The sequence below is a fragment of the Corvus hawaiiensis genome, chromosome 16 (genome assembly GCF_020740725.1).
Source record: "Corvus hawaiiensis isolate bCorHaw1 chromosome 16, bCorHaw1.pri.cur, whole genome shotgun sequence".
Taxonomy (NCBI): Eukaryota; Metazoa; Chordata; class Aves; order Passeriformes; family Corvidae; genus Corvus; species Corvus hawaiiensis.
This window is the reverse complement of record NC_063228.1, coordinates 7,728,288-7,755,574: the sequence shown is the minus strand read 5'-3', so window position 1 is coordinate 7,755,574 and position 27,287 is coordinate 7,728,288. Positions and strand designations below refer to the sequence as shown.

At 60.1% G+C, this 27,287-nt stretch overlaps 4 protein-coding genes across 6 annotated transcripts; 1 reads left to right on the top strand and 3 right to left on the bottom strand.

Annotated features, from left to right (window-relative positions):
- Nucleotides 1–198: 198 nt before the first annotated feature.
- On the bottom strand, nt 199–6,798 carry LOC125334415 (mesothelin-like protein). The gene is made up of 17 exons (XM_048321234.1): nt 6,690–6,798; nt 6,250–6,281; nt 5,771–5,817; nt 5,170–5,290; nt 4,976–5,061; nt 4,556–4,682; nt 4,284–4,474; nt 4,118–4,208; nt 3,839–3,989; nt 3,114–3,277; nt 2,770–2,925; nt 2,454–2,587; nt 2,080–2,213; nt 1,823–1,923; nt 899–1,601; nt 446–688; nt 199–281 (listed from the first exon to the last, which is right to left on the bottom strand). The coding sequence occupies exons 1-17, from the start codon at nt 6,733–6,735 to the stop codon at nt 199–201; spliced, it is 2,610 nt and encodes an 869-aa protein (XP_048177191.1). The 5' UTR covers nt 6,736–6,798.
- A 2,719-nt stretch (nt 6,799–9,517) lies between these two features.
- RPUSD1 (RNA pseudouridine synthase domain containing 1) lies at nt 9,518–14,102 on the bottom strand. 3 transcript variants are annotated; one of them, XM_048321005.1, is made up of 6 exons: nt 14,044–14,102; nt 13,162–13,353; nt 12,948–13,071; nt 12,360–12,462; nt 12,176–12,277; nt 9,518–12,009 (listed from the first exon to the last, which is right to left on the bottom strand). In XM_048321005.1, coding segments are annotated over exons 1-6 (924 nt in total). In that variant the 5' UTR covers nt 14,046–14,102; the 3' UTR covers nt 9,518–11,608. The 3 variants fall into 3 exon arrangements, with proteins under 3 accessions (XP_048176962.1, XP_048176964.1, XP_048176963.1); XM_048321007.1 differs by having other exon boundaries at nt 14,018–14,064; XM_048321006.1 differs by lacking the exon at nt 14,044–14,102 and adding an exon at nt 13,571–14,009.
- A 77-nt stretch (nt 14,103–14,179) lies between these two features.
- On the top strand, nt 14,180–24,141 carry CHTF18 (chromosome transmission fidelity factor 18). Its single transcript, XM_048321000.1, has 22 exons — nt 14,180–14,310; nt 14,440–14,604; nt 14,742–14,868; nt 14,948–15,122; nt 15,207–15,296; nt 15,430–15,482; nt 15,675–15,816; nt 16,345–16,557; nt 16,682–16,779; nt 17,004–17,127; nt 17,250–17,377; nt 18,022–18,115; nt 18,193–18,291; nt 18,571–18,701; nt 19,280–19,442; nt 19,553–19,777; nt 19,870–20,019; nt 20,415–20,545; nt 21,657–21,789; nt 22,562–22,672; nt 23,316–23,373; nt 23,830–24,141. The coding sequence occupies exons 1-22, from the start codon at nt 14,217–14,219 to the stop codon at nt 23,964–23,966; spliced, it is 2,841 nt and encodes a 946-aa protein (XP_048176957.1). The 5' UTR covers nt 14,180–14,216; the 3' UTR covers nt 23,967–24,141.
- On the bottom strand, nt 24,131–26,376 carry GNG13 (G protein subunit gamma 13). Its single transcript, XM_048321008.1, has 3 exons — nt 26,113–26,376; nt 25,156–25,278; nt 24,131–24,616 (listed from the first exon to the last, which is right to left on the bottom strand). Exons 2-3 carry the CDS (start codon nt 25,251–25,253, stop codon nt 24,511–24,513), a joined length of 204 nt encoding a protein of 67 aa, XP_048176965.1. The 5' UTR covers nt 25,254–25,278; nt 26,113–26,376; the 3' UTR covers nt 24,131–24,510.
- Nucleotides 26,377–27,287: the final 911 nt, after the last annotated feature.

The window sequence follows — 27,287 nt, the reverse complement described above, 5'->3', positions numbered from 1 at the left end:
TGTGGCTTCTTTGGGCTGGAAAAATCAGTCCTCCTTCACTGCCCAACCTCAAAAATAACAACCAAATGCTATGCTGGCATCAAATGGATGAATTCTCTTCCTCTCCTGGGTTTCTGCTTTCCAGCAGGGAATTTCCCAGTGCTGTTTCATTGGGATGGAGGGAGGGATGTGGTGGGTGGGTGGTGCGGAGGTGTGGGGTCAGAGCAGTCCCTGCAGCAGAATGTTCCCAATGGTGGCTGCCAGCACAGGCACAAGGCAGGAGGAGAGCCTGGATCCTGATCCTGGAGAGAGAACACAGGGAGTGGGATTCTCCAGGTGCACAGCACACATGAGCTGGCAGAGCCACGTCCCCAGCACTGAATCCAGCCAGGAACAAGGGGGTCAGCCAACTTTGTCCTCACCATCATTCCCAAGCCTTTCCCAGCTCCAAACATTCCCACCTTACCAGGCTCAGGCTGCAGGTTGATGTGTCCATTGGATGTTGGTTGTGGTGACTCCGGAACACCTCCAGGTGTTGGTTTGGTGGTGGAAGAAGGGCTGGGAAATTCCGGAGGGGAGCTGGTCTGGCATGGCGGGGTGGTGGGCTTGGCCGTGGAGGAGCTGAGGCTTGTTTGGGTGGAGGTGGTGGAACTGGGAATGGGGGTGGGCTTGTGGGGAGAGGGGCTCGTGTGTGGGGCTGTGGTGGCAGCTGGGACAGAGGTGGAGTGAGGGACAGGGGTGGCAGTGGGAGCAGAGGAAGGGTTGGGGACAGGGGTGACAGTGCTGTGGGTGGCAGTGGGAGCAGAGGAGGGGTTGGGGACAGGGGTGGCAGTGGGAGCAGAGGAGGGGTTGGGGACAGGGGTGACAGTGCTGTGGGTGGCAGTGGGAGCAGAGGAGGGGTTGGGGACAGGGGTGGCAGTGGGAGCAGAGGAGGGGTTGGGGACAGGGGTGACAGTGCTGTGGGTGGCAGTGGGAGCAGAGGAGGGGTTGGGGACAGGGGTGATGGTGCTGTGGGTGGTGCCAGCCGGGTTAATGCCAACACCAGCGCTGGTGGTGGCCCTGGAGGTGACAGCAGGGACTGGGGCGGCGCTGGGGCTGCTGGGGGCCAGGAGAGTGGTGAGGAGGGTGACAGCAGGGGCAGTGGCTCTGTCTGGGGTGGGACCCTGGTGGGTGGAGCAGGGGGCCCTGGTGGTCAGAGCGGGACGGGCAGTGGGGGTGGCAGTGGGGACAGTGGGACCCCCAGTGTATGTGGGGGTGTCTGGGGGGGGTGGGCTCAGAGTGCTCGGGGTGGGGGTCCTGGGGGGGACTGTGCTTGGCTGAGGGGCCGAGTGGCTGGTGATGGCAGTGGGGGTGGGGACAGTGACACTGGCTGAGGTGCTGGGGTGAGGAGAGGTGGCGACAGTGGCCGTGGAGGTGATGCTGGCCGGGGTGGTGGGGCAAGCAGGGCTGGCAGTTCCCGTGGGCTCCTGCAGCCCTCCCTGCAGGCCGATGCCCAGCACGCAGTCCAGCTCCCGCTGGGATTGTGTCTTCACCCAGCTCACCACCAAGGGTTTGTTCTCAGCTTCCTTCAGCTCAGGGAGATTTTTCCCGAGCAAATTTTTCACGTCGGTGACGCTGAGTTTCTGCAACACACACACAACAGCCCCTTCCCTCACCCTCACAGCCCCAAGTGCTTTGCTAACGGGGCTGCAGAGCAGCTAAAACTTCCTAAAGAAAATTTATAAAGGGGAGAAAGTGGAGAATCGGTGATTTGATGGGGCTCTGGTCTCGGATCTCCCCCCTCAGCCCTCAGCCAGCCCTGCCCTTCAGTGGGGAGAGGGACAGCACCATCCCGGGGCTCTACCTGCAGTTCCTTGGGATTTAGGGTGAGGAAGGTGGCCAGTTCCATGTTTATGGCCACACCAGCATTAGCCAAGTTCTTCAGATCTTCTGCTGGAGCTCCACCTTAAAGAGAGCATAAGGGACACCTGGAGATGTGCAAACTCTTCCAGCACTGCTGGGGAGGATTTGGAGAGGTGCTGGAGACTGTCAGACGTGTCTGTGGCTGAGAAGAAACCCCAAACCTGGTGGTGGGAGGGAGGGTGGAGGGGAAGCACCTACCCAGGTATGGCTGAATCTTGCAGTAGTAGGGCGTGGGGGTGCTGGCCAGGCCAGCAAAGGCCTCCCGGGCCTTTCTGTAGAACTGCTCCTTCTTGGTTTGAGAGCACAGAGAAATGTTTAACGACCCAGCGGTCCTGGAAGGGAGGGGCACAGGTCAGCAGCACCCCAAATTGCAGATAAAAGTGTTCTGGTGGCTGGGAGGGATGAGTGGGTTGTCCCTCCTCATCGTCCTGGTGCTCAGGTGGGGTCTGGGATTGGAACACAGCGATCCCACTGTGCTGCCTGGGAGTGGGGAGATCCACACAGAGCTGCGGGTCTTCCATCCCAGCACCCACCTCCCCAGGGCTGGCCAGCATCCCTGAAAAGCGGCTCACCGGATGGCTTCAGCGGGGATCTGCTGGATCTGTTCCTCCTGCAGCTTGCACAGGTGTTCACCTCCGATTTGCTGGAGCAGGGGCCCGGTCAGGGAGCCCCCCAGGGCCAGGAACCTGCTGAGCAGCTGCTGCAGCTGAGGGGCACAGGGCACGTGGGGGATACGGGCAGGGAAGGGAGATGCTCCTGGTAAGCATGGGAGTGCCACCAACCCCCCAAAACCCCACAACGCCTTCACCCTGAGCCAGGCTGGGGCACAGGTGAGCCCAGTCTGTGTTCCCCAGCACCCATTCCCTGCTGCTGCTGCCATGGATTTACCTGGGAATCCGTCCACCATCCTTCCGAGGGGTTGAGCAGGGCTGCGAGGGTGTCACTGCATCTCAGTGTCCACTGGCTGATCTCCTGCTCCGTGTACAGGCGGGACAGAAGCCCCAGGCGCTTCAGCTGCTCCTCCGGGATCCCCGACGGGAAAAACTGTGGGGCCCGGCCCGTGGGGCAGGAAAGAGGGTGAGGGAAGGGAAAAGAGGGCAGGAATGGGTGTAAAGGACCCTCTCGGGCACCTTCATCCCTGTGTTCACTGATCCTTGTTCCCACAGTGCATCCTGCCCCTCCCGGATTGTGCCCGTGCTGCTGGGGGGCTCCTGCCCTGTGTCACCCCTTACCTGGTCCACCTTTTTTTTCAGGATCTTGAAAGACTCTGTGATGAGTGGCAGTTCCAGCACAGCCTCCAGGTTTTTTATTAAGAAATCACCACTCAGGTGCAGGTTGAGCTCCTCAGGGGTGAGGAAGGGGATGCAGTCAACAGTGATGGGCTCAGACAGGCAGGCTGAGGGCAAGGAACTGTATCAGACAGAGGGTGTGTGTCCTGTGTGTCCCCTTCCCACCTGGCCCTGGGCTCAGAGCCCCTTGGAAGAGCTCTGGTGAAGCACAGGGAATCACAAAAACGTGGCTCAACCCACCGTGGATCCTCCTCCCATCCCCTGGTCCCCAGCCCACGGAGGTGCCTCATTTGCTCTCATTCCTTAAAGTTATTCCTGAAGAACCTGGTGATGTTTTGCAGCCCACTTGTGCTTATTAAAAGCAACTAAAACCGCTCCATGTCCCCTACACGAGCATTCTCTGATCCTGCAGCATCCTGCCCTGGTGCTGGCCCTGCCTGGGGAGTGTCCCACTGTCCCAGCTCCTTCCCGAGTGCTGCCACCACATCCCTGCTCCCAGGTAAGAGCAACCCCCCCACCGTGCTATAAGGACACTTCCCCACTTCCCCAGTTTATGGGAACCCCAGATTTCTGCCTGGTCCCTCTGGGAGCCCCGAGATGCCAACAAGCCCCGGGGCATTTTCCCTTCCCAGAGCTCTGGACTGGTGAGAGTGAAGGGAAACACTCACAGTCCACGTCCACACTCCGCTTCAGCCTGGGGTGCGAGGCAGCTGATGCTGCTGCAAAGGCCCTGAGGAGGATCAGGGATTTCTCCCGCTGGGAATGTCCCTGGCTGCTGTAGGCGGCCACGATGCTCCTCCTGAAATCCTCCCGCGCTGCCTGCGGGGGCACAGGGTGCTGGGACCGGGGGGCAAAGGGCCCAGGGACAGAGGGTGCTGGGTCCCCCAGCCTCGGAGCTGACCTGGCTGATGGACATCTCCCCCCGAGGCCCCGAGGAGGGACCTTACCTCGGCCACCAAACTCAGCGTGGTCTGGTTCAACGCCAGCACGAGCGGCCCCAAATCTTGCAGAGTCCGTAAATTCCAGCTTGAAGGATCCCTGCGGCAGCAGGAGAAGGACCAGCTCAGCACCCGCGTGGATGCCCACCCCTCCAGGAGCAGGAAGGTTCCTCACCCGTACGCTGTGTCCCCCGTGAGGAGCAGGGCATTGAGGGCGTCCTGCTTTGCCCCTGTCAGCGCCGGGCAGAGCTTCAGGTTGTCCAGGATGGCGGGACCCGAGGCCGGGATGGTGGCCGGCTCCAGGTCACACACCAGCGCCCCGAGGCTGCCGAGCTGCTGCGGCTCCAGGCGGCTGCCCCGCACTCCCTGCGAGAGACCAACCAGCCTCGTACCGCGCCAGGTGAGGGCTGGGGGTCCCTGGTCGCCCCCCGTGCCATCCCCACTCACCAGGCAGGTCAGTGCCCCGCGGAGCAGCCGCCTCCTCCGGGATGAGCCCCGGGGCAGCAGATCCAGGTTCCCGCGGGATGCTCGCGCGTAAAATTCCCTGCAGGTGCCAGCGCGCACCTCGGACGGGCTGTGGGGACCAGGAGTGGTGGGGGGAGCGGGGTGAGGGATTTTGGTGGGTACGGGGGTTTTAAACTCTTTCACTGAGCTGGGGGGTCTCAGGCACAGGATGGTGTTGCCCAGCCCCGTGGCTCCTGAGAGATGAGAGACAGCCGGGGGATCCACGGGGCTGGGAATGCTCTGTGCAGGTTGGAAGGTGCCCACAGCCACAGGTGGGTTCTCTGGGGCGTGCAGGGACCACGCCAGCGGGCGCTGGGTGCTGGGATTCCACCCCAAACCCACAGGATACCCCTGGATACTCACTGGAAGAAGAGCAGCAGGTCCGGTGGGAAGCTGCCGAAATCGGCCGTCAGTTTCTTGGCAGCGAGGAGCCGGGCCAGGCAGGAGAGCTGGGCACAGAGACCGGGCTGGTCAATGCCAAGGCGGGGAGAGTCCCCCCGGTACCCCTGGCACCCCCCGGCTCTGTGGGGTTTGCAGCCCCCTCCTGCCCTGCCCACCTGGGCGCTGCTCAGCTCCCCTGGTTCGCTTTGCAATCCCCGGGCGAACGCGAGGATGTCGGCAGCGGGCGCGTCTCTGGTCGGGGTGCACGGGAATTCCACCGGGAGCGAGGATGGGAAGCTGCGGGAATGGGAGGCTGCGGTTCAGCACCCGCCTGAGCTCCCCAAAATCCCCTGGAGGGCAAATCCACTAGTTCCCTTGGGAAAGCCCTTTGCCCTGAGCAAGGCTGCGCGCGGTAAGTGGGAATAACGGGGGGCGTCATTAAAATGTCCCCTAACATCAGTGCCAGGGTGTTGCTGTCCCCACAGCCGGGTGGGTGCCCACCATATCCCGGGATCTGCGTGCGGGAGAAACAGCAGCGCCTGGATTTCAGCCGGGGGGAGGCTCCCGCTGCATCCCCGTCAGGGAAGGAGAATTCTCGGTGTGTTTGTGTCTCAGCTGGAGCAAAACCCGCCGGAATCCCAGCGCGGAACCGGCTGCATAGGGCTGTAAATCCTCCCCGCCCCGGTGACCCGGCACAGCAGCAGATGTGGGGACAAACGCAAATTCACCCCGCCGGACCCACCAATCCTCAGAGCCCCCGCCGGGGCTAGCACTTACTGGGGATGCTCAGCGTTGGCCAGGACGGCTCCAATGATCAGGGCAGCCTGGGGAGAGGATGGGGAATGCTCAGCCCCAGCAAGGAATGGGAAGAAGGGATTTGAGATGCAGGGAATGGGATCTGACCCGGCTGGAGCACTCAGTCTGCTGCCCGTGAGCCACAGACAGGAACTGCTGCAGCCTCTGGATTATATGTGGGGACAAAAGCCACCACAGCCACTCTCAGGAGTGGGGACGCTTTGGTGGGTCTGTCCCTGCTTCCCTGAAGCAGGTTTGGGAGCAGGGAAAGGAAGCTGCTGGGCAGTGGGTGAGGAATGGGACAAGGACAGAGCCATGCTCTGCACAGGGGGACAGTGGGAGGTGGTGGCTGTGCGTCCCTGGAGCTGAGCACTGGGGGAATGGTGGCAGCTCCAGCACCAGCTGTGGAGTTTTGGGAAGCCCTGGCACGGCGGGAGCCAGCGGAGCCGGCAGGGACTCACCGCTGCGGCTTTCACCAGGTCTGAGGAGACACCTGCAAGGAAGCAGGAGCAGGTTAGGAAACATCCATGAATTATGTACAGCTGGTCGGGGTTGTTCTAAGCAGAGCCAGGTTTAAAGCCTGGGAAGAGCCTTTTCTTTGCTGATTTCATGTTTAGGAAATGCTGGGGATCACTGTGCAGAGAGCAGCCCCCAGCCCGAGCACACCGGCTCTCTCCAGGTGGGTATGGAAGACAAAAAGGGATAAATCTATCCCTGGAAATCTGTGCAGGTCTGTCCCCGGGAAAAGCCTGTGGACGCTGAGGGGAGCAGGAGGCAGAGCGCTGGGAGTGCCGAACCGAGCGGGACTGGGATGAAGAGCAGAACAGCTGGAGCATCCCTGGTGCCAGGGACCAGGGGATGTGACTCACGGAGGCCGAGAGTGGGGGACAGGATGACTTACGGAGGCCGAGAGTGGCAGGTGCCAGGGCTGGGGCTGCCCACACCATGGTGCTGGTGCCGGGGCTTTGTCCTTGGAGCGGGTCTGGAGAGCCGTATCCCACACTTGGAATCGTTGGAAGGTGCTGGAGGTCCTGGGGCTGATTCTGTCATCCGACCCTGGGGCCGGAGCTGTGGGGTCAGGGGGTCTCAGTGTGCCCACCCCAACTCCGTGAGGCTGCACAGACCCCCAGCGACCAAGGGAGCGATTTTTAAATCCTATATAACAGAAAACAGGACTTTCCCCGCCCATTATTAAAAGAAATTCCACAATTGTCCCCTCTGACACCCAGTGCTCCGCTCCTGCAGGGACAGGGTCTCACTCCATCCCCCAGCTCCTCACCAGCACAGACTGGGAGAAACCCAGGGTAACCCAGTGAGGGAGCCCAGCAGGTGTTCCCCACCACTCCACAGCCCTCAGGGGGATCCCCTGATAGAAAATCAATCCCTGCTCCCGCAATTCCTTCGGGGCTGCCCACAGCAATCTGTTATCGCTGTTTGAACTCAACACAAGCAATTTCCCCCCCATAATCTCATTCCCCCCCGTCGCCCCCCAAATCCTACCGTGGCGGTGCTGAGCCGTCCTCCTCCTTGTCCAAGGGGTTTGGCTCCGTGACGGGAGGATTCGGCCGGGAAGGTGCTCCCGGGGCTGGGGCAGGGGCTGGGCAGCGCCAGGAGCACTCGGCACTTTATCTGTGCAGGGTGGGGATGTTGCTGTTGCTCCGCACATGGGGTGTGACGGGGCAGTTTCTCAACTTTGTTTCGTCAGGCTCATTTCCTTCTCTCTGGTTTGGGTCTGGGGTTGTTTCCTATTCCTCGGTAAAGGAAGAACTCTGGGCTCAGGTGAACCCAAAGTGAACCCAGAAGGAGTTAAGCTCCTCTGGTTTGGGAGTTTCTGTGCTCCTGAGGGGGATAAAGGTGCTCCCGGTGAGGGGTGAACAGCTCTTTAGAGCTGTTTAGGGGTTTATTTTATAGGGCAGCTGGGGTGCAGAACAGATGAGTGCTCAGTGATGGGCTCAGCACCCTCTGGGAGGTGCTTCCCTTGTGCCTCTCCTTTTCTCCTAGATCACAGCCAATCCCATTCCCTTTTTTACAGCTTTTTCCCTGATCGTGCTCCAAAAAATGCTGTCCAGCACATGCCACGAAGAAGGAGACCAACACCAAAGGAATCAAATCCCTCCCGAGGCTCGGGGATGACAGCCTGGGGGAGCCGTGAGCACAAACGTGATCTGAGCGTTTATCCTAGGAAAAGGGAAGGGTGAGAGCAGGTGGCTGGGCTGGAGCAGGGCTGCACCTCCCTCTCGGCCAAGTTTGGGGGTCCCAGCCCTCACTGAGCTGCTGGCACAGTGCCAAGAGGGGTTTGTCACCCCTGGAGCTCCAGGCTGTGTCCTGTCCCCAGCCCTGTCCCCCCAGCCGGTCCTGCAGGTCCAGGGCTGGGCCGACGCCCACGGGTGTTGCTGGTTTCTATTTTGGAAGGATTTGCTGTGAAAGTAGGTCCTCTTGGGGCGGTAAAATTACAGAAACTTGTTTGCTATGAGGCTGCTGGAGGGACACGGCCCCTGCCCCAGGCTGGCTGGACAGAGGTGGCTGGAGCAGGAGGGCAGGGACACATCGGGGTCACCGTGTCCACTGTGTTCCTGTGGAGATCAAAACTGGCCCCGAAACCCCCTCAGGAGCTGCTACAGGAGGATCCTCCTTAAACTTGAACACGTGGAGGAGCATTTGCCCAAGGTCCCAGGTCACACTGGGCTCCAACTGCATCTCCTTGTGCCAGGTGGGCTGGGAAAGCTCCCTCCCCTCAACCAGCTGCTCCCTGCCCATGTCAGGTTCATAATCTAAAAAAAAATCCCCCAATCTTAAAAAAATCTCCCTGTCCTAAAGAGTGCAAATAATTCCTTTGGGTCTTCAATCTGTTTTCCCACTGCTCCAACCTGTTTGTGTTATATAGAAATAACAGAGACATGGAATGGTTTGGGTTGGCACGAACCTTAAAGCTCATCCAGTGCCACTCCCTGCCATGGGCAGGGACACTTTGCACTATCCCAGGTTGCTCCAAGCCCGATCCAACCCGGCCTTGGGCAATTCCAAGGATCCAGGGGGGTCACAGCTTCTCTGGGCACCCTGTGCCAGGGCCTCCCCACCCTCACAGGAAAGAATTCCTTCCCGGTATCCCATCTGTCAGTTTGAAGTCATTCCCCTTTGTTCTGTCCCTCTACCCCTTTTCCCAAGTCCCTCTCCAGCTCTCCTGGAGCCCCTTTAGGCCCTGGAAGGGGCTCTGAGCTCTCCCTGGAGCATTCCCTTCTCCCGGCTGGACAATCCCAGCTCTCCCAGGCTGGTTCCAGCACAGAGGGGCTCTGGCCCTTAGAGCATCCCATCAATGGATCGTTCCTGGTGGCAGCTTTCCCTGTGCACCCCCTAAACCCCCTCAGCCCTGGGGCTGCTCCCCACCTCCTTGCCAGGCAGTATTCCCAAATCAAGAGCTTTTCTCCTGCTCTGCTCTTTGGTTTGGGACAATCCCAGTGGCTGGGGACAGGCAGGGACAGGACGGGGCAGTGACACCTGCCCCAGTTCCTCCATCAGCCCCAGCCACCTCTGTTACCAAACCCGGGAGGGCTCTGGAGCCGCTCATCTCGGCGGTTTCGGCCGGGGCAGTTCCAGCAGGGCGGGCAGGAATTCTGCCGCTCACACAACAGGTTGGCCGGGTCCGAGCCCCGGGGCCGCTCCCGCGGGGCCGGTCCGGGCTCATTCCTGGAAGCCCCCGGGAGCGCGGGACGGATCCAGAGACCGGAGAGCGAAGGGCAGAGACACGTTTAATACAGCAAATACACCAACACGGGAACTGCAGAGTGCACAGGACATCACAGCCATGCCACAACCCCGGGGCACGAGACGGGTCACAGCCCCGGAACGCCCGGGAAGGGCGCCTGGAAAACCTCCTCTGCCGGGTAAGGAAAGTCCCTATTTACCTGTGGTGCTGGGGAAAAGCAGCACACGAAGGGTAGAGTGGGGTGTGGGGGCTCCTCGGTGCAATCACAGGGTGGGCTCGGGGTGCCAGCCCCATCTACATCCCCATGTCCCCACCCCTCATCCCGGCTGTGTTCCCAGCAGGGACCGCTCCCACAGCGGGGCCTCCGGGAACGCCGAGTCCCTCCTGTGACGGGCAAATGTCCCCTGTCACTCTTCAGCACGTCCCGGGCGCATCACCCCGCGGTTCTTTGGCAAACACGTTCATTCTGCTCATTCCCAGCTGCGGGACCTGCCCGCCCCGCCTGGACCCTCCCGGCCCCTCCCGGCACAGGGGACGGGCAGGGACGGGGCCTGGCAGCAAGGAGAAGGGGCTCCTGCTCCTTCAGCCCACCCCGAGCCCTCTGGCACCAGCTCAGAGCCCTCGGTGCCACCCAGTGCCCAGGCTGGCACCTCAGGCCATCCCCACCCTCCAGTGGTGGCACCAAGCCACGAAAGGAAGGGACACGTGGGACAGGTGATCCAATTCCCCCCGGGATTCTGGTGACTTGCAGGGTGTGTTCATCCACAAGGAGAGGCCTGTGACTTTTTATTCCCCCTCAGGGTGGGAATATCAGTTGTGTGAACCCCATCAGGTGCATTTTGTACGGGATGGGACTGGTGAGGTGACAATAACTCTGGGCATGTGCTGATGTGGTCCTTGAAACCTCTGGGCTGGGGCTGTGTGGCTCCAGCCCCTCTGTCCCTCCCCAGCTGTCCTGTTCTCCTCATTTCCAAACATCCCGCAAGGGCTGCAGAGGATGAGCAGGATGCAAAGGGGAAAGCAAAGCAGGATGACCAGCAAAGCAAGGGCACTTCCAAGGAAATTTCTTGGCATCTGTCAAAGCTGAGCTCCTGCCTGCTCTTCCCATCAGTTCTCAGCCTTTCTTTCAGCTTTATCCTTTTCCTACTGCTCCAGAGCTTTCCCAACTGCCCACCTGAAGGACCTGCCTCCAGGACCCTCTGGAAACCTGCCAGGCAGGAGCCACCCCACAGGACCAACACAGGACACTTATCCCTCCTCTTGTGGGTGAGCAGAAAGGGACTCGTGTCCCCTGACCTGTCTCAGCAGGGATAAAAGCAGGAAAGGCAGTGCTAGTAGAAGGAATAATAAAATCCATTAAAAAAGCTTTGGGCTGCTGGCTCTCCAACCACAGAAGTACTAAAAATACCTCATTCCTGAGACCACCCGTATTTTACAAACCCTAAAAGACTAGATTCTTTTCCTAGAAAATTGAAAAAAGTTTAAAATCCATTGGTATCAACACCTTCACCTTCACCAAACCTTTAAAAAACCCCCAGGTGGGCTGAGGGAGGGAGGGGGCGAGGGGTAGGGACCTCTCCATGCCCATCCCAGTCCAGTTCCACAGGACACCCCGGGACTGCAGGGCTGCCAGTGTCCCCAAGCTGTGCTTCAGCCCCCAATCTCCCTCCTCCCACACAACACAGCAGCTTGGAGGGAAGGGAGTGGGAATGGGGGACACAGACACCAGAGCTGCACCCAACACGTTCTCCCCTCCCTGTGCTGGGCTGCAATTCCACATCCAAGCACAGAGGGGTTCTGGGAATGTCCATGGCAAAGGCAGTGTCTGGCTGTGCCTGAGCCCCAGGACAGGCATGGAAAGCTTTGGGGTCACTCTAAGCTGGAATGTGACACTGACTGTGCTGCTGAGGCCCAGGACTGGGAAAGGCACATCCCGTGGCCAGATGGATGACGGATGTTACAAAATAACCCCACCTCAACCGCTCCTAAAATCTGCCTGATCCCAGCCCAGGAGCGAGGGAAGCCATACAGGGAGTGCAGGTGTGGAGTCAGCGCTGGGCTCCGTGGGGATCCACTGGGACAAGGATGGAGCTGGAGTGCAGGGATGTGCTTTGTGCTCACTCCAGAGCCCACTCAGCCAACCACTGCTCGCACCGCGCCCGCTGCTCCTCCGTCTCCTCCCTCCTGCCTTCACTCCCCGCTTCCTTCTCTCCGGCAGCACGCTCGGCTTCCCGGCCCTCCTCCTCCTCCTCCTTCTGCGTCCCCTTGTCCTTGAGCTCCTGGATGATGTCCTCCAGCCGCTGGGTGACGTGCTGGGGCACCCAGTTGCTGTCCATGGCGTTGACGAAGGGGTCAGGCGCGCACACCTCGATCAGCTCCTTGCCGGTGGGAATGCGCAGGTAGTAGGCGTGGAGCATCATCCTATAGGGATTGCTGTCCTGCCTCTGGCTGTAGGTGAAGTCCCCCACGATGGGGTGGCCAATGGCGCTGCAGTGAACCCGGAGCTGGTGAGTCCTCCCTGGGGGGAGAGTGGGAATCAAGGACAGGGAATATCTGAATCCCTCCTTCAGGGTGCACCTAATGGCATTTGTCCCCTGAGGCAGAGAACCCTGAGCATGGCAGTTCTCAGCTTGCCTCATCCCTTTCCAGGCTCTGCTCTGTGCCAGAGCCGCCCCTGTCCCCACCTGTCAGTGGCTGCAGCAGCACTTTGGTGACGGGGTCTCCGCTATAGAATCCGTGTTCCAGCACGATCAGCTCTGACTGGCACGGCTTGGGATTCTCACAGCCTGCAACGAGATCCACAGGGTGTTTGTGATCCCCCAGCACATCCCAGGGGGTGTGGGCAGAGCAGGGAATGGGGCTGCTCACCCTCTGTCCCCTCGATGCACATCATGTGCGTCATGCCCTCCGTGGTGTTCTTCCCGATGGCGTAGCGGATCGTCATCCGGCTCTGGCTCACGTGGCCCCTCACCTGGGGGCAGGAACACGGTTTGAAACTGGGCCCTCACCCACCCCTCAATGACAGGAATCATGGAATCACAGAAGGGGTGGGGTTAGAAGGACCTTAAAGTCCACCCATTTCCCAAAACCCAAGTCCTTGTCAGGGACAGGAACACCTTCCACTATCCCACTGTGCTCCAAACCCCAAATCCAACTTGGCCTTGGACACTTCCAGGGATGGGGCAGCCACAGCTTCTCTGGACACCCTGTGCCAGAATTCCTTCCTAGTATCCAACCTAACCCCACCCTCTGGCAGTGGGAAGCCATTCCCTGTGTCCCGTCCCTCCATGACCTTGTCCAAATTCCTCTCCAGGTCTCTTGGAGCCCCTTTAGAGCTCTGAAAAAGGGACTCTAAGATCTCCCTGGATCCTTCTCTTCTCCAGCTGAACACCCTCACCTCCCCCACATTTCCCTCACAGCAGAAGGCCAAGGCAGGCCGTGGCACGGAGGGCTCACCAAGGCCAGGTAGGCTTTGGTCACCAGGCGCTCCTTGAAGCACTTGTAGGCGCTCCCCGCTGCCGCTTTGTTGAGCGCCACACACAGGGCCCCGCTGGTGGAGAAATCCAGCTGGTGGCAGAACCTGGGAAGCACGAGGGTTGAGGAGCATCCTGGGGATCTCAGAAGTGTCCCCAGCTGAGAGCAGAGCCGGGCTCAGTGCCCAGCTGCTCACCTGAAGCCGTAGTAGGTGTCGGGGTCGGCCAGCTCAGGGAAGCGGTGCTTGAGCTGGCTCTGCAGGGTCAGCGTCTCGTACCACATCTTGCTGTCGATGCGCAGGTCCCAGTGCTTGTTGACCACGATGAAGTCGGAGCTCTGGTACAGGATGGACAGGTTGTCGATGGTGCCCGGCTCCATGGCCAGTGCCCTGCAGGGGAGAGAGAGAGGACGGGGGGGATTGGGGTGAGTGGAGCGAGAGCTGCAGCTGTGGGATGGGCACAGCAGTCCGGGAGAGACGGGACGGGCAGGGAGCAGGGCCTGGAGGAGGGATATCGCAGTAGGGAATGGAGATGTACCGGTGCTGCTGAGGTACCAGGGTCACCCTGCAACCCCGCTGTCACCCTGCCCGTGTCCCCCAGCCTCACCGGTGTCACACCATGTGGATGCAGGTCCCACAGCGGTACGGATGCTACAGCAGCGCTACAGCCGCGGCCATCCCGCTGTCACACCGCACGGCTGCGCCACTGTTCCGCTGTCCCGGGACGCCCCGGCATCACGCGTGGATGGCCCATCCCTGTCCCGCTGTCACGCGTGGAGGCCCCGCAGCCGCGCGGTGCCGCCTCTGCCCATCCCCACGGCGGCGATCGGCCTCGCCCCCCTCCCCGCTGCAGCCCAGCCGCGATCGCGGCGGCTCCGCTGGAGGGCACGGCACGGAGGGGACGCGGGGCGGGGACACGCACGGCGGAGAGGACGCGGGACAGGGCTGAAGTGACCCGGGACAGGGCGGAGGGGACCCGAGACAGGGCGGAGCTGACCCCGGACACCGCTGAGGGACCCGCGCGGCGCCCCCGCTGCCCCGGCCCCGCCCGCACCCGCAGCGCCTCCCGGCAGCGCTCACATCGCGTCCAATCAGCGCCGCCCCCGCTGCGTCCGGCCGCGCGCCGCGCCCAATCAGCGCCGGCCCCGCCTCCGCCGCGCGCGCCGTGGCCAATCAGCGGCGACTCCGCGGCGCGCGCGGGCGGAAGCGCGGCGGGCGCGGGGCCGGTGGCGGCGGCAGGGCGGGTGCGGCCCATGGCGGACGCCGAGGCCGGGGCCGAGGATGGAGCCGAGGATGGCTTCTACAAGCACTTCGCCGCCGAGCTGGAGGTGCTGGCCGAGCTGGGAGGTGGGCGCTGCTGCGGCGCTGAGACCGGAGGCGGTTGCGGCGGAGGGAGGGAGCGGGCGGGATCGTGCTTTGCGCGCCCACTGCGGGTTCTCTCCGGTGACCGGCCCCGTCGTCTGGCCCCTCTTGCAGATGAGCCATCCCCACCCGCCGGACCCAAAACCTCCCAGTTCCGGGGCAAAAAGCAGCCGCCGGAGGAGCCCGCCTCCCCCGGGAACTCTCCCGGGGACACCAATGCCAAGAAGAGGCACCGGGACTGTGTCCCGGCCGTGTCCCCGCCAGCACCCGAACCACGCAGTAGGTTTGACCCGGTTCCCCCGGTGCTGCTCACCCCTGTCCCCCCGCCCCGAGCGGTGCAGGGTGCTGGAGCATCCCCTGGGTGCCACCGTCCATCGGTGATGCTTCTCTCCTTCCTCCCTCCTGGTCTCTCCCAGCCCCGAAGCCGAAGCGGCAGCGCCTGGAGGCTGTTAAGAAGCTCGATTTTGGCGCAGACGATGAGTTGGCTCCGGATGTCTCCTGGGATGGTGGCCCAGAGGCGCCTCTTGCTCCTCACAATAGCAGGTTGGCCACCCTGAACCCCATTTTTAACAGGAGCGAGGGAAAGGGCCCTTGCCCTACTGAAGGAATTGATGTTTTCCAGCTCGAACCACCTGGAGATGAGTGGAATGAGCCCCCTGCAGACCACACCACCCTTGGAAAAGAAGAGGGTCCTCAGGAGACCCCCCATCCTGGAGGATTACATCAACGTGACGTCCACCGAGGGCACCAGGGTCTTCCTGGTGCTGCGAGATGATCCCTGCAGGACAGGGGTGGAGGTGAGGAGGGATCAGAAGGTTGGGTTTGCTTCTCTGTGGCCTCCAGGTGGTTGAGGAGGGGCTGTTTGTGCTGTGTCCTTGCAGCTCCCGGATTCCCTGGGCTGGAATGCTCGCAGGCCGCTCCACTTGCTGGGCGTGCCCTTCTCCTACCTGAAGGAGCAGGTGGATGAGGAGGTACCGCATCTCCCACTGACCTTCCCCTGTTCCTGCCACCCCTGCTGGCCATGGGGCTGGCTCCCAAATTCCTGCTCCCCCAGCTGTGGATTGGAGGCTGTCTCTGACCCCCTTCTCTGTGTTTGTGCTCAAGCGTCGCAGGCAGGTTCTGGAGGCCTCCCAGCAGCTGACAGAGATCATAAACAGGTGAGGTGTTGGGATGAAATCCCACTCCAATCCAGATTTGACTCCCAGGTGCTCTTTCGGGATCAATTTTGGGGACCTGCAAGCAAAGGAGCCTTTTTGCTCTCATCACCCCCAGCTTGGGGAGTCTGGGTGGAATTCCCAGCCCTGCCCTGACTCCCTGGGTGGCTGGGGTAAATTAATTCCTTCCTGCAGCTGCCTTGGGAGCGAGCCCAGCACTGAGAGCCCGGATCCCAGCATGGACACGGATCCAGCAGCCGAGGAAGAATCTGCATCCCACTGCCTCTGGGTGGACAAGTTCATGCCCCGGCGCTACATGGAGCTGCTCAGTGACGATGTGAGGTGCTGGGATAAGTGGGGCTTGGGATGGGTGGGGTTGGCACCTCTGTAACTCTCCTTTAATGCCATGGGATCAGGAATTGGCTTTAGAAATGCTGGCTGGAGGGCTGTGTCCGTGCTGGCCCTGCCTGGGATCAGTCCTGAGTCCCTGGCAGGTTGAGATGGCAAATTGTCACTGGAGGCTGTGGATGTTCTGACTAAAGAAACTATGGAATGTGACCAAAATGAGACAAAAAGGATTGGGAGGGTTTTAGCCAGGAATTGTTGGCTATTTTGATTTTTTTTGGGAATAGTAAAACTTTTGTAGGGAATCAGGGACAGCAGGGATGGGGCTGATGTGACTTATCCCGGATTTCCCTGAGGGATGGGGGCTGAGCTGGGAAGGGAAGCATTCCCACATTGTCCCAGGGAGATGCCAGGTGGAACCCTGAGCAGCCTCCTCCATGAAGGAGAGCCTTCCTCTGTCCTCAGCCGGATTTTTTCCAGTGTCCATGGATTTTCCTTGCTTTCCTCCCCCCCCCTGCAGTACACCAACCGCTGCCTGCTGAAGTGGCTCAAGCTGTGGGACACAGTGGTGTTCGGCAAGGACAAGGCTCTGAAGAAGGCCAAGCCTAGCCCTGCAGCTCATCCCCAACTCAGCCATCCCAAGGAGCATCCCAGCAAGTGGAAAACCAAGGTCCAGCTCACAGAGGAGATTCTGGAGGCCGAGCTGGACCAGCACAAGAGACCCAAATACAAGGTGAGCAGGAGGGGACGTCGCTGTGGGTCCCTCTCCTGCCACCAGCTGAGGAGCAGGCTCGTCCCCTCCATGGAGGATGCCCTGCCTCACTGCCTGCAGGGGTGACCTCCCCTCTGTGCCACAGGTGGCCCTGCTCTGTGGCCCCCCTGGCCTGGGTAAGACCACGCTGGCCCACGTCATTGCCAGGCACGCGGGGTACAACGCTGTGGAGATGAACGCCAGGTGAGCCCTCGGTGCCAGGTGAGCCCTCGGTGCCAGGGGAGCCCCGAGTGCCAGGGGAGCCCCGAGTGCCAGGGGAGCCAACGCCTGCTGCCGTGTTGGAGGTGATGCTGTTCTGGAGGTGATGCTGTCCCAGGGGTGATGGTGTCCCTGGGGTGATGCTGGCGGTGTCCCCATGCCTGAGGTGTTCCTGTGCCACACTCGCCCATCCCCGTGTCCCCTCACAGTGATGACCGCAGCCCCGAGGTGTTCCGGACCCGCATCGAAGCCGCCACCCAGATGAGGTCGGTGCTGGGCTCCCACGAGAGGCCCAACTGCCTCATCATCGACGAGATCGACGGCGCGCCCGCGGTGAGCCCGGCACACCTGGACTGACCCCTTCGGCATCAACCCCTTAAATACCACCCCATTAACAGCTTCTGCTCTGTTCCACGGGCAACAATCCATCCCTTCCATCTTTGTTTTCCCCCCAGGCCTCCATCAATGTGCTGCTGGGCATCATCCAGCGGAAGGATGCGGAGGGCGAGGCGGGCACGGGGCGGCGGCGGCGGCGTGAGGGGGGAATCCTGCTGCGGCCCATCATCTGCATCTGCAACGACCAGTGAGTGTCACCTGCCTGGGGGGGACAGGGACACCGGACCCTGCCCCCAGACAGGAGGTGGCTGCTGGTGGTGTCTCTGTTTGAGTGGAGCTCCTCACATCCTGGGGTCAGTTTGGGTCCCTCAGGACAGGAAGGACGTTGTGGGGCTGGAGTGTATCCAGGGAAGGGAATGGGGCTGGGGAAGGGGCTGGAGCACCAGGAGCAGCTGAGGGAGCTGGGAAAGGGGCTCAGCCTGGAGAAAAGGAGGCTCAGGGGGGACCTTGTGGCTCTGCACAGCTCCCTGACAGGAGGGGGCAGCCGGGGGGGGGGTCGGGCTCTGCTCCCAGGGAACAGGGACAGGAGGAGAGGGAACGGCCTCAGGCTGTGCCAGGGGAGGTTCAGACTGGATATTGGGGAAATTCCTTCATGGACAGGATGGTCAAGTATTGAGTGGACCAGGCTGCTCATGGCAGCATTGGAGTCCCCATCCCCGGGGGGATTGCAAAGCTGTGTGGATGTGGCACTTGGGGACATCATTTCATGGTGGCAGTGCTGGGAGAACAGTTGGACTCAGTGCTCTAGGCTTTTCCAACCTAAGTAATTCCATGATTAAGAATGGAATTCCCTGCTGGGCTCTCTCAGACCCCCGTGTTTCCCTCCCCCAGGTACGTGCCCGCCCTGCGCCCGCTCCGGCAGCAATCCTTCCTGCTCAGCTTCCCTCGCACCGCTCCCTCCCGGCTCGCCCAGCGCCTCAGCGAGGTCTGAGGTGTCCCAGGGCCCCCCTGTCCCCCTGGCTGAGTGTCCCCTCCCCGCTGAGGCCTGTCCCGCTCCCGCAGATCACGCTCCGGCAGGGAATGCGGGCGGACATGGGCGCGCTCCTGGCGCTCTGCGAGAAGACGGACAATGACATCCGCTCCTGCATCAACACCCTGCAGGTACTGGGGACACCGGGGTGGCCCTGGGAACACGGGGATGGCCCTGGAAACATGGCCATGGCTCTGGGGATACAGGGATGGCCCTGGGGACATGCTCCTGCTGCAGCTCCGGCCTCACACTGGGACAGAGGGGATGAAACTCCCTTCCAGGCAGATCCTTGAAACATCTGCCCTGTCCCCTGGGGTGTTTTTAACCCTACACGTAGAGGAGGAGGGGGGTCGCTGTGTCCAGCTTTTCCCAGGGGCTTTGGGATCTCCATGCCTTTGCTCCTGTTGCAGTTCCTGCACGGCCGAGGGCAGAAGGAGCTGAGTGTGCAGGTGGTGCAGACCATGAGGATCGGCCTGAAGGACCAGAACAAGGGGCTCTTCTCCATCTGGCAAGAGATCTTCCAGCTCCCCAGGGCCCAGAGGTAAAAGGAGGGGTTTGTTAGAGCTGCTGAGTGCTTGGGGCGGTGGTATTCCCATTTCCCAGAGAAGCTGTGGCTGCCCCTGGATCCCTGGAAGTGTCTGAGGGAGGCTGGATGGGGCTTGGACCAATGTTCTGTAATTCCATGACCTGCAAGGTCCTGGAGAGCAGTTTTTGAAGAGATTTGTGTCCATCATAGAATCCTGGAATGGTTTGGGTTGGAAGGGAGCTTAAAGCCCACCCAGTGCCACCCCTGCCGTGGGCAGGGACACCTTCCACTATTCCAGGTTGCTCCAAGCCCTGTCCAGCTTGGCCTTGGACATTCCCAGGGATCCAGGGGCAGCCACAGCTTCTCTGGGCACTCTGTGCCAGGGCCTGCCTATTGTCACAGGGAAAGATTCCTTCCCAATATCCCACCTAAACCTTTCCTCTCTCAGTCTAAAGCTTTTTTGCCACTCCACTTAGCTCCCAATAATTCGGCATTGGCATTGCCTCCAGTGCAGTGTCCCAGGATCCAAATATTCCTTGCTGGCCCCTTCAGTACTGGGAAACCCTCAGCTCTTCCCTTTGGGCTCTCCCCAGGCACAGGATAGGAATGGACCCCTCTTTGCCAGCCCAGCTCCTGCTGGGGGATGAGGACCTGTCACACCCTGGGGGCTCAGCTGGCTTCAATTCCTCTTCCCACCGCTTCCACCACATCCTGCACCTCTCCATCTCCTCGGGAGAGCAGGAGAAGCTGGCCCAGGTGAGGGGGGGAGCCGGGTGCTGGAGCTGAGCTCAGCGGGAAGCTCAGAATCCCAGCGAGGTGCTCTGCTGGAGCACCCTCCACTCTTCTGATCCCAGATCCCCTTCCAGGGCCTGTTTGAGAACTTCCTGAAGATGAAGGTGCGGGATTCCAGCCTGGGCTCCGTGTGCCTGGCCCTGGAGTGGCTGGGCTTCTCCGACCTGCTGGGCCGGGCAGTGCTGCAGGGGCAGAACTTCCAGCTGCTGCGGTACCTGCCCTTCCTGCCCGTGCTGTTCCACCTGCTCTTCGCGGCCACCTCCATCCCCCGGCTGGCCTATCCCAGCAGCCAGCACGAGGCAAGTCCAGCAGGGCAGGGTGACAGCCTGGCCACAGCTCTGCCCCTGCAGGGACACCTGGCTCAGCTGGCCCTGCCCTGTCCTGTCCCTAGGCCCTGGCCAAGCTGACCCAGATGCAGAACCTGGTGCTGTCCATGGTGTCGGGGATCGCGCCCAGCGCCCGGAGCCGTGCAGGGCAGCAGGCGCTGGTGCTGGAGGTGCTGTGCCTGCTGCTGGACATCATTGCCCCCAAACTGCGGCCTGTGAGTGTCCCCAGCCCCTGTCCCTGCTGGGGGCCCTGCCTGGCTGCTGTGACCCCTCTGCAAACCCCACCCTGATGAACGATCCCGGATCTCTGTCCCAGGTTTGGGGTGGGTTTGATGTCACGGTGCAGAAGCTGGAGGGAAGCTGAGGACGGGGTGCTGAGGTGCCCAACTGTGGGGAGGGGTCCTGGGCCCCACCTGGGGTGGGCTTGGCTGAGCAGGGCTTTGGGGAGGTGTCAGAGTCACCCCCACCCAGGAGAGGGTCTGTCCCTGTTCGGGAAGGATGTGTGTCCCTGAGAGGGAGCTCAATTTGATCTGGGTCCTTCCTCACCCAGAGACAAACACTGTGCTTGGGCTGTTCGGGGTTTATAAGTTGTCTGCTGTCCCCTGGCCAGGTGAACACGCAGCTCTACAGCCTGAAGGAGAAGCAGCAGCTGGCTGAGCTCATCAGCACCATGCTCACCTATAACCTCACGTACCTGCAGGAGCGCCTGCCTGAGGGCCAGTACACCTTCAAGCTGGATCCGTGAGTCCCAGGGCTGGGGAGAGGGTGTGGGAGTCCAAATCCTTCCCTGGGAGGGTGGGGAGGCCCTGGAATGGAATTCCCAGAGAAGCTGTGGCTGCCCCTGGATCCCTGGAAGGGTCCAGGGCCAAGTTGGACAGGGATTGGAACAAGTGGAAGGTGTCAGGGTTGGAGCTGGATGATTTTAAGATGCCTCTCAATCCAAACCATTCCAGGATTCTGTGATGATTCTCAGGAAGGAGTTGGGACTCTGGGCTTTGCTGCATGCCCAGTGTGATCCAGCTGCCCCATCACTCCCTCAGGCTGAGGCCGAGCAGGTTGAGCTTTAATGGATTCAAGGGAAGGGAGCAGTTTCCTTTGTCTCTGACCAGAGGAGGGGCTGGTGGCAGGACAGGGCTGACCCACCTGGGCACATCCCAGTGGCACCTGGGAGTTGTGTCCCAGCATCTCTCTGGCAAACACCTCTGATGTCACCAGCAAAACCTGTGGGGTTTTCTTTAAAACTTTTCAAATCATTGGTGTGACAGCTGATTTCTGATTGGGTGCAGAGCCCCCTGACACGGGGCTTTGCTCCCTGCATTTTAGGGGCAATAATGGTGAATGAATAGTGAATAAATAGGGAATAATCAGGGAATAAATAGTGAATAAACATGAAATATTGGGAGCTGGTAGAGGGACTGGTTGGTGGCTCCTCAGTGCTGGGGATACTGAAACAGGCCTAACTCCAGACCTGGTCCCCCAGCCTTGTTAAGGATCCCGCTGCTCTGACGATCCCAAATTACTGTTCCTGGCTGGATTCCCATTAAACCTGTCCCCAGGGGCACCTCGGGGTGGCTGTGAAGGTCGTGTTGCTGCTGTGCCCATGGGCTTTTCAGGGCAATCTGTCCAGCACAGACCCTCTGCAGTTCCCTCTTTCTGCTTTCACCCAGATTCCACCCCTGGAATCCCTCCCGCATTCCCATTCCCGCAGTTCCCTGGCTCTGCACGGGGGAAACTGAGGCAGCATGGCTGGAATTGCGCTGGGATGCTGGGAGGGACAGGGCTGGGAGGTGCTGGGGCTCCCAGGCTGCACAGTGCTGGGTTATTTTCAGTGTCAAGTCCCTGTTCCCTGCAGGAATGTGGAGGCCGTGTGCCGCTTCCCAGCGCTGCCGGCCCGCAGGCAGCTCAGCTACCAGGCCAAGCAGCTCATTGCCAGGGAGATCGAGCTGGAGAAGATGAGGAGGACGGAGGCACGGAGCCTGGGCCAGGTGGGGATTTCCAAAGGGGTGGCAGGGCTGGGGATGTGGAGAAAATCCTTAGGGATGTGGTTTTTTCCAAAGCAGTCGGTGGCTTTGGCTCCGTGAGTGGAAATCCGGGATTAACCCCCCCGGCTGCAGCTGGTTCCCTGCACAGCTGTGCTGGGCTGCAGGGCTCAGCTTTTTGCAGGAATTCTGGAGGCAGTTAAAGCTTTGAACCTTTCCACTCTCCAGTGAGGGCTGTGAGGAGGTGGGAATTTTAGGTGGGAATTTTAGGTGGGAATTTTTGGCTGCGGTTTGTATTTATCCGTGTGGGAGGTGAACTCTTCCCTGCCTGCTGCACTTCCAAAGGTCCTAAAGCCCCCAGGAGGACCAGAGTGGCTCTGCACACTGCCCTGGAGGCAGGAAAAGATGGGAACAGGTGGAAAAGGTGGAGAAACATCCCAGGTGTAGCCACTGCCTGCCCTGCCCTGGTGCCAGCGGGATAATTAATCCCTGGGAGCCCCTTGGAACAGGAGAAGGGCTCCTGGGGGATGTGTGGGATGAAGAGAAGCTGCAAAAACATCTCTGAAGGCTCCTTGTTTACATGTGGAGTCCCAGGGAATGGGCCTTCAGCTGGGGGTGATCCCACGAGGCACAAAATGATGGAAAAATCCATGGGATATTGCAATCCAACCTGGCAGCAAGCAGGGCGGGCTGGGATGGGGGTGGCAGATGCTCAGTGCCCAACCCTGGAGCTCAGACACACCAAGGGGAGCCTCATTCAGGTGTCTCCTCCCTGCAGGATCCTGGGAATGGCCTCGGGGAGGAGCGAGGGGACCCGGAGCCAGCGGGGTCCCCCAACCACCAGCAGCGCCTGGAGCACATCGTGAGGAGAGCGGCACTGCACGACAAGGTCAGGGGCTCCACTGCTGCCCCAGTTCCTGCCCCAGTTCCCACCAGCCCTTTCCCGGGCTGCCAGACACTCCCTGGCTCCACTGGAATTTGGTTTTTTTAGTCCAGTTTCCTTTAATAGCCCAGCTCAGCTCCGTGTGTCCCATCAAGGCAGCTCTGGGATTGGGGTGAATTGGATCTGGGTGACATTTTGGATGCGTCCTGGGAAGTTTTCGTGGTGGGGGGAGGGAAGAGCTATGGAGATTTGGGCTAAAATAGCTGAATTTGGGCTCTGTGGGAAAGCAGCTTGGAAAAGCTGCTCTGGAATGATCCCACTCTGGGGATCCTTGGGTTCCAGGAGAAGCAGGGATCATTCCCTGGCACTGCCCCTCTCCAGGGCTCAGCTGCCAGCCCTTTCCTGAGTGTAAAACCCCACACGAGCCTTCAATTTTGTCTTTCCCACAAATTTGAATGCCGTTTGCATTCCCAGCCCGCTGGCCCTTCCTGCAGGATTTACATTTAGCTCCTGCTCGCCTCAGAAGTGCCTTGGGGTGGCTGAGCCTTGCCCAGGAACGATCCTTTCATGGTTTTGTCCCTCTCTGAGCGGGAGCTGCAAGTGCAGGTGCTCCAGAGCCAACTCCATTCCTGCTTTTTGCTTCCCACAGCCTGAGACGGATTTTTTCGGGAGGCCACTCCAGCGGAAAGAGGCGGCCACAGCCCCGGGTGGGTAACACAGGTGGCCTCAGAACTGGGTGGGTGGCACAGGGGACAAAGGGGGTGGCAGGTGGGTGGCACAGGGATGGGGGTCCCAGCCCCAGGTGGGTGGCACAGGGACAGGGGGGCCCCGGGTGCCACTGGGGGCTCTCCCCATTCCCAGTGCCAGGAGCAAAGAGGGGCTCCTGTCCCTCAGCCCCAGCCCCAGGGGACAGCAGCGGTGTGGTTGGACACACAGACACCAGCACAGCTGGCAGGGAGTTCCTGTGGGCAAATCCATGGATTCTGGCCCCAGCCAAAGGGAATTTTGGGTGCTGGAGGCATTGCAGGATTCGGGATAGGGAATCATCAGCTCTACCCTTCCAAGCCCTCTCCCTGCTCCCCAAATCCCCCCTCTCCAGCCAGGGCACAGCTTGTAATTTTAAGGTTTCCTGCACATTTTTGAGGTGGATTTTCCTCGTGCAGCCCCTCAGGTGTCCAAGGAGGAGTCCCTGGAGAGCCAGATGGGAAAGGCCGTGGGGAAGAGCGACGTCTGGTTCCGCTTCAACGAGGGCTTCTCCAACGCTGTCAGGAGGAATCTTTACATCAGGGACCTGCTCTAGCAGGGCTGGGGGGGAGCCAGGAATTCTGGAGCTGAAAGTGAAGGCATCCGCTGGTTTTTGGCTTTCTAACCCCTGGCTGGGGTGTGTGGCCATGATCTTGGTGTAGAGTTTTGTATTACCCACTTATTTTGTTTAAAAAAAGAAATAAAATATCTCTAAAAAAATTCATAATGAATTATTGCTCTGTTTATTTCATTAATAAAGCTTGAGGTGCCCGATGTGCCTGTTTTACTGCAAACTGAGATCCTACAAAAGTATCTAAAAATCACTGAAAAAGGGGTTTTTTTATAAAAAGCTTCTTTACAAGTTGCAAAATCTGCCTTTTTTGGCGGCAGAAGTGCAAGATGAAACCCCAGCAAACCTTGGAGCAGCCTTTGCTGTGCTCCTGCCCCATCCCAGGGGCCTTTCCCCACGTCCCCCCCATTTCTAAAACCCCTTCTAGGACTAAACAAGAAGAAACGAGGTGAGGGCAGGGTTTTTGTTCAGGTTCTCATGTTGGAATTGGAACTAACTAATGGAAAATCCCCTCAGCAGAGGGGAGCCCTCAGAGGATGGTGCATTTGCCTTTCTCCACCCAGGGGTTGTTCTTCATCAGCTCCGGGTTCAGGAAGGGATCTTCAGGAATGCCGTCCTCGATCCACTTCACAAACCTGCAGAGAGGGGAGGGAGGGTGGGCACAGCCCCAGGGGGGTTCAGGGCAGCCAAGAGGGGGATTTGGGGCCGGGGTAAATCCTGCTCTGGTGGGGGGAAACCTGGGATGGGCCCTGATCCACTGGGAATGATGCTGGGGGGCGGGGGGGGGGGAAATGGGGGTGTTCCCAGCTCTGGGACCCAGCAGGGAGGGAAAAGAGCTATCCGTGACTTTGGTTTTGAGTCTTGAGCTCTGGAAAACTCTGGAAAGGGGGGATCTGCACCCTGGGGGGCTGCTGGGGTCACCCACGGGTCAGGAGGTGCCACAGTGCTGCCACATCCTAGCCACCACTGGAAAGGGGTTGGCACAGGGGGGCTCTGGGGCCAGCAGGGGGGTTCTGCCCCTGGGGCTTGGAGGGTTTAGAGATCCATAAAGGGAAAATCTCATCTGGGAGCACCCAGGGCTTTGAGGGGGGATATTGGGGGTGGATTCGGCTCTTGGGGACACAGGGATGGGAGGGAGGGTGGGGAGGAGAAGGGAAGGGGAGCAGCCACTCACTCAGGTATGGTCTTGGAGGACATCTCCCTCTTGTAGGCCAGCTGGTACTTGAGGCTTTCCACCTCTTTTTTCCACTGTGGGAGATCCCACTCGTCCATGGCGCTCTCCGAGGGCTCCGTTGGGCTGGGAACAGGGATTTTGGTGCCTTGTCCTGCTCTGATCCCTCAAGTCTGCACCCCAAAGGATCCCCCAGGATGGGGACAGCGTGGCCCAGGCTCTGGGGGAGGTTTCCAACCCCGCAATGGAGCGGCCAAAGGCTCCAGGAGCTTTTGGGGTTGTTTTGGTTGAGTCAGAGTTTGCCCGGTGCCCCTCTCATGCAAAACCCAGGGACTGAGCCAGATTTGACTGAAATTTGGGTGGTGGCATGGCTCGGGGTGGGGAGCAGCAAACAGCAGCCAGAGGCTGTTTGGGAACGGGGGAGTTTGTCCTTTTCCTGCCTGGCCACGGCTCTGAAGGGACCAGGAGGGATTTGGGGCATCCACACGCTGGGTGATGAGCCCTGGACACGGCTCACGGGGTGGCCAGCGCTGATTTGGGGAGCAGAGCAAACCCGTCTGTATCCCCCACCCCATTGCCCCCAGCAGTGCCCCAGGGGGAGGACGGGTGTGGGGAAACTGATGGGGAAACTGAGGCACAGAAGCTGGGGGGACAAGCACCTGGCACCCTGTGCCACCCCAAAAACTGGTAGCACAAGGGGACCTTCCCCAGCCCGGGGTGATGAAGCCCAGGGGTGCCCCAGCTCCGGCAGAAGGTCAGGCAAGGGCTCGAGGTGCTGGGAAGGTGAAATCCTGTCCCGGGCACGGCTCCATCCCAGCCCCGCTCCATCCCACCTTTGGCATCCCCCAGAACTCCAGCCGGGAGCGGGATCAGCCCCATGGCCGCTCCGGCCTCCCCGGGAGCAGCACCCCGATCCCGCTCCAGCCATCCTGGCAGATTCCCAGCGCGTCCCGCTCCCACCTGTGTTGGGAATGCCGGCAGCAGAGGCAAACGGGGCCGTGTCCGCCGGCCTGGCCCTGCCCGTGCTCCTCCCGCGAGCGCTTCCCTGGCTCCTGGCGATCCCAAATGCTCGGGATAATCTATTAATGCACAGCTGGTGCGGCTGGAGCCGGATAACGGGAGCGTCCTCCCCCCGCCGCTCCCGGGGGATTTGGCTCCGCTGGAGCGCCCCGGATGAAGGCACGTCCTGGTACGCGGCGGCCGGGCTCCGGAATTGGGTTATCCCGGCTTCCCCACGATCCGGAGGGACCGGAGGGAAGGAGGGGATGGGTGTGGGACACCCCCAGGGAGGCCCCGCATCCCTGCTGCCAGTATCCCTGCTACCCGCATCCCTGCCCGCATCCCTGCTGCCCGCATCCCTGCCGTGGCTTTCCCTCTCTGCTGCCCCCTGGATCTTGTGGTTCTTCCCACTTTCCTGGTGCTGGAGGAGCTGGACAGGTTGGACAGGGGCTGGGAATAAAAAAAGGGAACAAATAAAAGAAGGAGAAATGGCAAAAGGGAGCAGTTGGGGCTGAACATCTGGCGGGTGAAAGGGCAGGGGCAGTGCGAGGGGAGAAGGGCAGCGTTACAGAATTATTGACGGGGGAGTTGTAGGGAAGGACAAAAACCCCAGAAGAGTTGGGAATTGATTAAAGCCAAATAGCTGATGGGAAAACAGAGGAGTGACATTCCCCCCCCCCCCCCCCCCCCCATTAATGTACTGAAAATAAACTTTGGGTAAAAGTTGTTGCTTAAAAAAATCCCAAACAAGGTTTGCACAAAGCAAACCCCACCCAAATCGCCCCCAGGGGAATCAATACGTGATATTTATATACCTATAAATCCTATAAATACGCATTTAATATAGGATTTTGTGTCCCCGCATCACACCTGGGCTGGGTTGGGCTAATTCCACCCAAACCAGCTGGGGCTGGATTCCTGAGGGACCAAATTCCCTGGGAGAAGAGATGAAACAAGGGTGAAATATATATAAAAAATAATAAAAATCATATACTCTATATTATATGTAAGATTATATGTATATATAACTACATATCTATAAATGTGATAGAATAAGTAATATCATAATATATATATTTTACTATAACATATTTTATATATATAAGAGAATCATAGAATCAAGGAATGGTTTGGGT

Excerpts from the sequence above, each read along its gene's own strand:
- GNG13 (XM_048321008.1), bottom strand. The coding sequence starts at position 25,253 with ATGGACGAGTGGGATCTCCCACAGTGGAAAAAAGAGGTGGAAAGCCTC. Across the intron at positions 24,617-25,155 it reads TCCTCCAAGACCATACCTGA|GTTTGTGAAGTGGATCGAGG; the intron begins GTGAGTGGCTGC and ends CCCTCTCTGCAG.
- RPUSD1 (XM_048321005.1), bottom strand. Across the intron at positions 13,072-13,161 it reads GACACCTACTACGGCTTCAG|GTTCTGCCACCAGCTGGATT; the intron begins GTGAGCAGCTGG and ends CGTGCTTCCCAG. Across the intron at positions 12,010-12,175 it reads GCTGCTGCAGCCACTGACAG|GGAGGACTCACCAGCTCCGG; the intron begins GTGGGGACAGGG and ends CTCTCCCCCCAG.
- CHTF18 (XM_048321000.1), top strand. The coding sequence starts at position 14,217 with ATGGCGGACGCCGAGGCCGGGGCCGAGGATGGAGCCGAGGATGGCTTC. Across the intron at positions 14,311-14,439 it reads GGTGCTGGCCGAGCTGGGAG|ATGAGCCATCCCCACCCGCC; the intron begins GTGGGCGCTGCT and ends CCCCTCTTGCAG. Across the intron at positions 20,020-20,414 it reads TTGCCCCCAAACTGCGGCCT|GTGAACACGCAGCTCTACAG; the intron begins GTGAGTGTCCCC and ends TCCCCTGGCCAG.
- LOC125334415 (XM_048321234.1), bottom strand. The coding sequence starts at position 6,735 with ATGGTGTGGGCAGCCCCAGCCCTGGCACCTGCCACTCTCGGCCTCC. Across the intron at positions 5,291-5,770 it reads GCCAACGCTGAGCATCCCCA|CTTCCCATCCTCGCTCCCGG; the intron begins GTAAGTGCTAGC and ends CCATTCCCGCAG. Across the intron at positions 1,602-1,822 it reads TAAATCCCAAGGAACTGCAG|AAACTCAGCGTCACCGACGT; the intron begins GTAGAGCCCCGG and ends TGTGTGTTGCAG.